At 48.9% G+C, this 10,846-nt stretch overlaps 1 protein-coding gene across 1 annotated transcript in view; it reads right to left on the bottom strand.

Annotated features, from left to right (window-relative positions):
• Positions 1 to 722: 722 nt before the first annotated feature.
• Positions 723 to 10,846, bottom strand: part of LOC129393524 (ERV-BabFcenv provirus ancestral Env polyprotein-like) — a 29,695-nt gene continuing 19,571 nt past the window's right edge. Inside the window, exons 3-4 of the mRNA XM_055095913.2 lie at positions 4,895 to 4,985; positions 723 to 4,520 (exon numbers count right to left, since the gene is read on the bottom strand). Coding sequence (XP_054951888.1) covers positions 2,879 to 4,153 — 1,275 coding nt within the window. The 5' untranslated portion in view covers positions 4,154 to 4,520; positions 4,895 to 4,985 and the 3' untranslated portion in view covers positions 723 to 2,878. The remainder of the gene's footprint in view (positions 4,521 to 4,894; positions 4,986 to 10,846) is intronic.

The raw sequence follows: 10,846 nt of genomic DNA, 5'->3' as shown, positions 1-10,846 counted from the left end.
GGGAAGTTAATTAGATATCGACTTACATGATCACAGGATCTCACAATAGGTTGTCTGCAAGCTTGAGGAGCAAGTAGAGCCAGTCTGAGTCTCAAAACTGAACTCGCAGTGTGAGGTTCGAGGGCAGGAAGTGTCCAGCACAGGAGAAAGGTGTCAGCTGAGAGACTAGGCCAGTCTCTCCTTTTCACATTTTTCTGCCTGCTTTATATTCTCTGGCAGCTGATTAGATGGTGCCCACCCAATTAAAGTTGGGTCTGCCTTTCCCCATTCACTGACTCAAATGTTAATCTCCTTTAGCAACACCCTCACAGACACACCTAGGGTCAATACTTTGTATCCTTCCATCCAATCAAGTTGACACTTAGTATTAACCATCACAAGCACCCAGGTCACTTCTTGAATGCTTTGCTGCTTAGAAATTTCTTACGCCAAATACCCTAAATCATTCTTCTGAAGTTCAAAGTTACACAGATGTCTAGGGCAGGGGCAATATGCCACCAGTGTCTTTGCTAAAGCATAACAAGAGTGAACTTTGCCCCATTTCCCAGTGAGTTTCTTATCTTCATTGCAGACCACCTCAGCCTGGACTTCATTGTCTATATCATTATCAGCATTATGGTCAAAACCATTCAACAAGTCTCTAGGAAGTTTCAAACTTTCCCACATCTTCCTGTCTTCTTCTGATTCCTCCAATCTATTCCAACCTCTGCATGTTACCCAGTTCCAAAGTCACTTCCACATTTTCGGGCATCTTTATAACAGTACCAAACTCTACTGGCACCAATTTACTGTGTTCGTCCATTCTCACACTGCTGTAAAGATACTACCCCAGACTGGAGAAAGAGGGAAAGAGCCCCTTATAAAACCATCAGATCTTGTGGGAACTCACTCACTATCATGAGAACAACATGGGGGAAACCACTCCCATTATGCAATCACCTCCCACCAGGTCTTTCCCGAGACATGTAGGGATTATGGGGATTACACTTCAAAATGACATTTGAGTGGGAACCCATCCAAACCATATTAGTCACTAATATATTGAAATCAACCATACTACTACCTAGAAAATCTCTATTCCTGGTTAATTTTAACTGTCGGTTTATTTTCCTTCTAGTTGAGTTAGAACATGACAGGAGAAAATTTATAATTTTGTTGACTGGTTTCACATTAAATTTATGACCATAAATTTCAGTGGCTTTTTCTATATTTTTACTACTTTATTGCTACAACTCTTCAAGATGACCATTTCACAGTTCCAGCTCTCCCTCCAGTCATCCAATTTTACCCTATTATCAGTTTGCATCCCTTATTTTATTTTATTTTATTATTTTATTTTATTTTACTGAAGATCTAGACCCCATGATGAAGTAAATGCCAAATCTTCCACTCTCAATATACAAAGTCTACCAATCAATCTAAATTTATACTCACATGTTCTGCTTTTATTCTTATTAAAGTAGAATAGCTATTCTTGCTCCTCTCTAAGCAAACCACCAAATTTTTTTTTTTTTTTTTTTTTTTTTTTTGAGACGGAGTCTCGCTCTGTCGCCCAGGCTGGAGTGCAGTGGCGTGATCTCGGCTCACTGCAAGCTCCGCCTCCCGGGTTCACGCCATTCTCCTGCCTCAGCCTCCTGAGTAGCTGGGACTACAGGCGCCCGCTACCACGCCCGGCTAATTTTTTGTATTTTTAGTAGAGACGGGGTTTCACCGTGTTAGCCAGGATGGTCTCGATCTCCTGACCTCGTGATCCGCCCGCCTCGGCCTCCCAAAGTGCTGGGATTACAGGCGTGAGCCACCGCGCCCGGCCGCAAACCACCAAATTTTACCTGTATAATGGAATCTCATCTCTTCTAATAATAATAATTGTTATGCCCAGACCGTTTGTTCCCCAAAGAAGACCACCAGAGTCCAGAGTCAAAGCCAAGTGGCAAGGATCTTTACTACAATTTCGAACCTGGTCCCTCCATTCCACAGCATACAAGAGGGCCCTGAACAATGCGAGTGTTTGCTTTTTATAGCCTGAAAGTTACAGCGGAACAAAGGAATTCTTTTGGTTCCCACTCTTTCAGTAAAACTTTGAACGGCTGTCCCCTCATCTGTCCCCTTATCGGAGACTTTCCTGGTGGTGTTTGTACTGGGCTTGTTTGTTTTGAGCCTGGGGGAAGTTTAAGAGATATATGGTGATATGTGGTGGGATGGGAGGATGGGATGTGTTTGTACTGGGCTTGTTTGTTTTGAGCCTGGGGGAAGTTTAAGAGATATATGGTGATATGTGGTGGGATGGGAGGATGGGATGTGTTTGTACTGGGCTTGTTTGTTTTGAGCCCGGGGGAAGTTTAAGAGATATATGGTGATATGTGGTGGGATGGGAGGATGGGATGTGTTTGTACTGGGCTTGTTTGTTTTGAGCCCGGGGCTGAGGAATGCGCCCGGCTCTTTTCATTCCCCCCTTTCTTTTCAGGTATTTTTAGAGCCAATCTTGGGTCTTATAAGTCTGATTCTGTTTCAGCGGTTATAGGTTGGTATTGGGCTCTGAGGACCATGAGTTGTACAGTGTTAAACCTTTCTTTAACGAACCGCAAAATTCTGTTAACAACACAAGGTCCTACGGTAAGCAGAAATAGTAGACTCAGCAGGGGTCCAAGGAAGGGGGCTAACAGAGAAAACATAGATGAGTTCCACCATTGGTCTGCAGCTGAAGCAAACTGCCGTGTTCTTACTTCTGTGCTTAACTTGCGTAACTGTTGGACTCGGTCTTCCACGAGTCCTGATTCATTTATGTAGAAACAACAGTCTTCCTTTAGAAACATACACGTTCCCCCTTTTTCAGCAGTGAGTAGGTCTAAGGCCCTCCGGTTCTGCAAGGTTACCTGTGCTAGGGACGTGAGCTGCCGCTGGAGGGAGGCAAGGGACTCAGCTGACTCCTCCATAGCAACGGCAAATTGTTGGTACTTTCTATAAGGGTGTGACCTAGGGCTCCCCCAGCCAGTCCGGCCACCATGAAGGATGCGGTGAGGGAGATTCCTGCAATGAGGGGGAGAAATATGGCTCGTGCAGGTCTCGGTCTAGGGTCTGGGTGAATAACAGCACTAGTCCAGTTACCGGTATACCCTAGGAACTCGCCGGCAGTAAGTAGAGTTAACCGGGGAACTAATGTGACAGGAAGACACAGTAGGTTGGTAACAGAGGGGCTTGATAGGTTTTTAGGTAATGTTCCATTACACCAGAAGAATATGCCTGACGGAGCCCTTAAGATGATGTTAGGGGGTGTTGCAGTGATGTTGCAGAGGCTGGAATTAGTTCCTGAGAAACAGTAGGGAAACTTCTCTTGACTGGGGTTTAGGTATAGTGGCACATTAGGGATAGGGGCATATGAGAGGTTTTGGTGGTTGTTAGCTTGGGCAGAGGTGGATGATCCCCATGGCAGGGGGACAGCGGTTAGCGGTGGACGCCCTAGAGTGGCACATAGAAAGCAGCCAGACAGGCTGTGAAGTCCTGTAAGGTTGGCAAGTTCTAATCCTTCTTGCAATAATTTTAACCAGGAAAAAGGACGTAAATCTTGTGTCAGGCGGTTTTCTTGTCGCTGGATATTTCCATGGACCAGGGGCCGTACCTGCACTAGACCCCGCCACAGATAGAGGTGACTGCTAGGCCATGTGGAGGCGGAGGAGTAGTATACAGCCCCGTGTTGAGGCGTGGTCCAGCGGGAGTTCCAGGGGTCTCTAACTATCCATGTATATGAAAGGTCTCTATCTCGTCTGCGATGGAAGGGCCATCTGGGATCTATCTGTTCTTCTCCACCCCACCATTGGTATTTATGGATGTTACAATAGTTATAAGGGCAGCCGGCACTTTGGTGCCACCAATAGTGCTTACAATTGTATTCAGTCTGATCATACTCGAAGCATATTATTGGTGCCACTGGTTTGGCTACTGGGAAATCGGTAAAATTTAGTAAAATTGGGCTATTGCACCCTGAGGAGGGGCAATCTGCACTGGCCACTAATTTCCCGGGCTTATGAGGTTGCCCAGGGTGGATTTGGTTTTCATAAAGCCAGAATCTCCAGACAAAGGGATTAGGAGCTGGCTTTATGTTTTCCCCAGCGGCCACTAGGGTGACTAATGTTAGAGTTAGACTACCTAACTGCATGTTTGCAGTGAGTTATGCTGCCGGCGCAGGGTGAGTTTTAAGAGGTTGTTCTTAGCTCTGTCCACAGTCCACGTGTCCGGTGCTTCAGCCGCCGCCGCCGTGATTGGCCCCAGAAGGTCGGAGGTTGGGTCCACTGGCTTGACGTGGGTGTAGTGGATCCACGACGCAATGCCTTCTACCTTCAGGGCGCTGGGTGTGGTCAGGAGTACTTGGAGTGGTCCTTTCCACCTGGGCTCTAGGGTCTCTTGTCGGTGTCGCTTAACCAGGACCCAGTCTCTCGGCTGGTACGGATGGGGTGTCGGTGGGGGACTGGTCTCATATAGCTCTCTCAGCTTGGGCCAGATTTCTTGGTGAATTTTCTGTAAGGCTTGTAAGGAAAATAAGAGTTCAGAGACATTTTCTGTTTCAGACTTAAGCAGGTCATCTTTTAAGCTAGGAACCAGGGGTGGAGGTCTGCCATACATGATTTCGTAAGGGGTGAGGCCCAGTTTGTAAGGGGTATTACGGGCCCGGAACAGAGCATAGGGGAGAAGGACTACCCAATTAGCACCAGTCTCTATAGTCAATTTAGTTAAGGTCTCTTTTAAGGTCCGATTCATCCTTTCTACCTGTCCTGAACTCTGGGGCCTGTAAGCGCAATGTAGTTTCCAATTTGCCCCAAGGATGGAAGCCAAGTCCTGACTTACCTTAGTGACGAAAGTGGGCCCATTATCTGACCCTATCTGGACGGGGAAGCCATACCTGGGGAGGATATCTTCCAGAATTTTCTTTGCTACGACCTGAGCAGTTTCTCTTTTGGTTGGGAATGCTTCAGTCCACCCTGAAAAAGTATCTACAAAGACAAGTAAGTACCGGTACCCATACTTTCCTGGCTTTATTTCAGTAAAATCTACTTCCCAGTAGATACCGGGCCTGGTTCCCCTGAGCCTTGTTCCTGCTGCAGCTAGAGATTGGGGGTATGCGTTGTTAAGCTGGCAGACTTTGCAACTTGTCACGATACTGCTGGCCATCTCAGCTATATGTCTGATTTTGAGCTTGGAGCGTCTGATCAGGTCTATCATCCGCCGGGCCCCCAAGTGGGTGGTTCGGTGGATGTGTTCTAACACCTCTTGTCCTAATTTTTCTGGTAGGATGGTTTGGTCATTAGTATCAGTCCACCACCCATTCTGGATTTGTTTCAGGGGAAGTTTGTCAATCCACTGGAGATCTTGTTCTGAATATTCAGGGAAATATGGCAAGTCCCGGGGGCCCGGGTCAGGGAGCTGGAGTGCAAGGAGTTGGCTGGGAGCCTTCGCCACGTTTCTTGCAGTTTGGTCTGCCAGAAAGTTGCCTTGAGCAGTTGGAGTAGTTAGTTTCTGATGCCCTGGGCAATGTACAATGGCTAATTTTTCTGGCCTCCATAGGGCTGTTAGCAGGGCTAGGATCTCTTGCTTGTTTTTTATCTCTTTTCCTTCAGCCGTCAGTAACCCTCGCTCCCTGTAAATGGCCCCATGTATATGTGCCGTTGCAAAAGCATATCAGCTGTCTGTATATACTGTCAGCTTTTTCCCCACCCCTAAGGTAAGAGCTTGGGTGAGCGCTATCAGTTCGGCCTTCTGGGCCGAGGTCCCCGGGGGCAGGGGTTCCGCCCAGATTACCTCAGTCTCTGAAGTTACTGCCGCCCCAGCGTACCTCTGGCCTTGATGCATGAAGCTGCTCCCATCAGTGAACCAGACGAGGTCGGCGTCAGGAAGTGGGCGGTCCTGCAGGTCTTCTCGAACTCCGTGCACCTGAGCTAGTATCTCGGTGCAGTCATGGAGTGGGGCGTCCAGGTCCAGGTTGGGCAGCAGCGAGGCAGGGTTTAAGGTCGTTGGGGGCAGGAAAATTATCCTGAGAGGATTTAGTAGTAGTCCTTGGTAGTGGGTGAGCCGGGCGTTACTCATCTATCGATTAGGTGGCTGTTTGAGTACACCTTCGATGGCATGTGGAGTAACGACCCACAATTCTTGCCCCATGACAAGTTTATCAGCATCTTGCACCATCAGAGCCGTGGCTGCAATCATTCGGAGACAAGGGGGCCACCCGGCAGCTACTGGGTCTAACTTCTTTGACAGGTAGGCAACTGGCCTCCGCCAGGGGCCTAAGTTCTGAGTTATTACCGCCTTGGCGACACCCTTATTTTCATCCACGTATAAGTGGAAGGGCTTGGTAACATCAGGTAGTCCTAGTGCAGGCGCGGAGAGTAGGGTGGTTTTAATCTGTAGGAAGGCCAACTCGGCTTCGTCTGTCCAATTAAATGGTTGTTGCCCCCGTGTTGCCTGATACAAGGGTTTAGCCAGTTCTGCGAACCCAGGTATCCATAGTCAGCAAAATCCTGCCGACCCCAGGAACTCTCTCACTTGTCGGGTGGATTGTGGCCTGGGGATCTGCAGAACAGTTTGTTTCCGGGCATCTGTTAGCCAGCGCTGCCCTCCCTTAAGCAGGTACCCTAGATATATTACCTCTGGCTTACAGATTTGAGCTTTCTTTGCCGAGGCTCGGTAGCCTAGATTCCCTAGAGCTTGTAAGAGACCCTTGGTCCCTTGGATGCAAGCTTCTTGGGTCTCAGCAGCAATCAGGCGGTCATCAACATACTGGAGTAAAATTATTTCAGGGTGTTTACGTCGGTACTCACCCAGGTCTTCATGGAGGGACCAGGTTCGAACTTGTAGTAAAGATCCTTGCCACTTGGCTTTGACTCTGGACTCTGGTGGTCTTCTTTGGGGAACAAACGGTCTGGGCATAACATCTGGGGGCCCGTCCGGGATTCCCCAAGCCCACCTGACCCCTGGTCTACGGATCTGCTAGGATCGATCTACTGATAGGTGAGCTGGCTCGTCTCCGTTTGTCTGTCCGTGTCTGTTCTGAATCCGAATCTGTGACTCGCGAGGTCTGAAACTGGAGCTGGCACAGTCCTGGCGGACGTGCTACAGGACGGCCAGCGGAGACCGGTGGGAGACGTCTCCTGGCTCTCATCTGATCTACATTGCGATCTGAGCTGCCCCGGTTTGGCGGGCAGCAGCCGTATCTGAGCTGCCTGGTTGGGCGGGCAGCAGCTGTCTCTAATCTGGGCTGCCCCAGTGCGACCGCGATCCAGGCAGCTGACTCTGACCTGGGCTTCTGGTGCGCGCTTGCGATCTGAGCTGCCCCGGTTTGGCGGGCAGCAGCCGTATCTGAGCTGCCTGGTTGGGTGGGCAGCAGCTGTCTCTAATCTGGGCTGCCCCAGCGCAACCGCGATCCAGGCAGCTGACTCTGACCCGGGCTTCCGGTGCGCGCTTGCGATCTGAACTGCCCCGGTTTGGCGGGCAGCAGCCGTATCTGAGCTGCCTGGTTGGGCAGGACTCTGACCCGGGCTTCCGGTGCGCGCTTGCGATCTGAACTGCCCTGGTTTGGCGGGCAGCAGCCGTATCTGAGCTGCCTGGTTGGGCGGGACTCTGACCCGGGCTTCCGGTGCGCGGTTGCGATCTGAACTGCCCCGGTTTGGCGGGCAGCAGCCGTATCTGAGCTGCCCGGTTGGGCGGGCAGCAGCTGTCTCTAATCTGGGCTGCCCCAGCGCAACCGCGATCCAGGCAGCTGACTCTGACCCGGGCTTCCGGTGCGCACTTGCGATCTGAACTGCCCCGGTTTGGCGGGCAGCAGCTGCCTCTGACCAGGGCTGCCAAAGTGCGCCTGCGATTAGATATCATTAATAAGTAAGTCAGATCAGATTTCCTTTACAGGGATTCAAACCCACATTCCTTTACAGGAAGAGACTACAAATTATTACAGGATGGGTAATACCCAGAGCACTCCTCTATCTCTCCTTACGAGTAATTTCAAAGAAGTTAGAGCAAGGGGCCATGATCTTGGTATAGAAATCAGGAAAGGAAAGCTAATTACTCTGTGTCGCTCCGAATGGCCTGCCTTTGATGTGGGGTGGCCGCCCGAAGGGACCTTCCGACTTGCTGTCATCACTAGGGTAAAGTCCAAGATTTTCCTACCTGGGCGTGCGGGCCACTTAGATCATATCCCATATATCCTCATATGGCAGGACCTTGTTGAGAACCCGCCTCCTTGGCTGTCCCCTTTCCAATTGGCCTCTGAACCCTGTAAGGCACTAGTTGCTCGACCACTAAAATCCAAGCAACCAACTGCCCCCCCCATCCGGTTTTACCTGACAGCGGGGACCTACTGTTCACAGAACCCCCTCCGTACCCCTCCGGGCCCCAGGCCCCAGCCCCACTGGCTGAGCTGCGGGAGGGAGCAGGCGGACGGGAGGCGGCCGGCACTCACGGGCCCGCTGAAAGGGAAAGTAACTTTGAAGGGCCGGCGGGGAGGACGCGAGGGCGCACTTCGCGGACCAGCCCCCCTCAGCCGCCTGACTCCACGGTGGCTTTACCCCTTCGGGAAATAGGACCCCCGGATGACACAGGAATCCCCAGGCTCCAGTACTGGCCATTCTCCACCAGTGATCTGTATAACTGGAAAACTCAGAGTGCTCGGTTTTCAGACAACCCCAAGGATTTACTGGCTTTACTAGATAGTGTCATGTTCACCCACCAGCCCACTTGGGATGATTGTCAGCAGCTCCTCCGAATTTTGTTCACCACGGAAGAGCGAGAGAGAATACAGATAGAAGCTAGAAAGCTGGTCCCAGGGGACGACGGTCAACCGACTGCCAACAACAAGTGAGAGAGTTCCTGGGGTCGGCAGGATTTTGCCGACTATGGATACCTGGGTTCGCAGAACTGGCTAAACCCTTGTATCAGGCAACACGGGGGCAACAACCATTTAATTGGACAGACGAAGCCGAGTTGGCCTTCCTACAGATTAAAACCACCCTACTCTCCGCGCCTGCACTAGGACTACCTGATGTTACCAAGCCCTTCCACTTATACGTGGATGAAAATAAGGGTGTCGCCAAGGCGGTAATAACTCAGAACTTAGGCCCCTGGCGGAGGCCAGTTGCCTACCTGTCAAAGAAGTTAGACCCAGTAGCTGCCGGGTGGCCCCCTTGTCTCCGAATGATTGCGGCCACGGCTCTGATGGTGCAAGATGCTGATAAACTTGTCATGGGGCAAGAATTGTGGGTCGTTACTCCACATGCCATCGAAGGTGTACTCAAACAGCCACCTAATCGATAGATGAGTGACGCCCGGCTCACCCACTACCAAGGACTACTACTAAATCCTCTCAGGATAATTTTCCTGCCCCCAACGACCTTAAACCCTGCCTCGCTGCTGCCCAACCCGGACCTGGACGCCCCACTCCATGACTGCACCGAGATACTAGCTCAGGTGCACGGAGTTCGAGAAGACCTGCAGGACCGCCCACTTCCTGACGCCGACCTCGTCTGGTTCACTGATGGGAGCAGCTTCATGCATCAAGGCCAGAGGTACGCTGGGGCGGCAGTAACTTCAGAGACTGAGGTAATCTGGGCGGAACCCCTGCCCCCGGGGACCTCGGCCCAGAAGGCCGAACTGATAGCGCTCACCCAAGCTCTTACCTTAGGGGTGGGGAAAAAGCTGACAGTATATACAGACAGCCGATATGCTTTTGCAATGGCACATATACATGGGGCCATTTACAGGGAGCGAGGCTACCAATCAATCTAAATTTATACTCACATGTTCTGCTTTTATTCTTATTAAAGTAGAATAGCTATTCTTGCTCCTCTCTAAGCAAACCACCAAATTTTACCTGTATAATGGAATCTCATCTCTTCTAATAATAATAATAATAACATTGTTTCTAGAATTATCTTTTCTGTTTGCATTAATGCATTTTTCCTTTTACTTGGATCACTTTCAAGAACATACAGACATGTATTACATATTCTCTTTAACATTTTAAAAAACATTTTGACCTTTTTAACCCCTTCTCTGCTCCTTTTTTCAGTAAAATTTCTAAAAATAATTGACATCTTCAACCCACTGAAACAATTCTAGGCAACATCACTAAGAAATTTAATTTTACCAAAATGAATAATTAGTTCAGTCATCAACTCTCCTAACCAGCTAAGTTCTTAATTTGATTTTGCATATGTGCTCATTTTCTCCTATTCTCCTGAAACACTTTTTGAGTTTATCTTCAGGGACACCATTATCTTAGCCTTACATTAAATTGCCATCCTTCCTTAGTCTCTTTCATTGGCTCCTCTTTCTTTGCTTAAATTCTAAAGATTAAGAGTACCACAGGGCTTAGTCAAAGATCTTGTTTTCACTCACATTCACTCTCTAGATCTAATCAAGTCCTGTACTTTTAATATGTCTAAAAATAGATGAGTGCAAAATTTGCATTTCTATTCTAAACATTTCCAATGAGCTTGCAAGCCAGATATGTAAATTCTTGTTTGATGTCTTCACTTGGGTGCCTGATAGGCATCTGAAATTTAACGTGTCCAAAACACTTTCTTATCAAATGCAAACATTTCTGAATTTTACCCATTTCTATAAATAAAGCCACTGGCTAGCCTATTGCTCAAAAACCTAGACGTTATGTTTAATTCTCTAACTTTCCTTAGGCCAGCAGGCAAGTTATAGCCTGATCTTCTTATGATGATAACAGTGGTGGAAGAGAAAAAGTGAAAATCTGTGATGTTTCTTTAAAGCCAGACTTGAAATCAGCACTCTGTTACTTCTGCCAACATATCATTAACCAAAAGCAGCTTAAAAGACAAGACTACATCAAAGAGTA

Source organism: Pan paniscus, chromosome 10 (assembly GCF_029289425.2).
Source record: "Pan paniscus chromosome 10, NHGRI_mPanPan1-v2.0_pri, whole genome shotgun sequence".
NCBI lineage: Eukaryota > Metazoa > Chordata > Mammalia > Primates > Hominidae > Pan > Pan paniscus.
The sequence above is the reverse complement of the archived record's forward strand: the minus strand, read 5'-3'. Positions and strand labels throughout refer to the sequence as shown.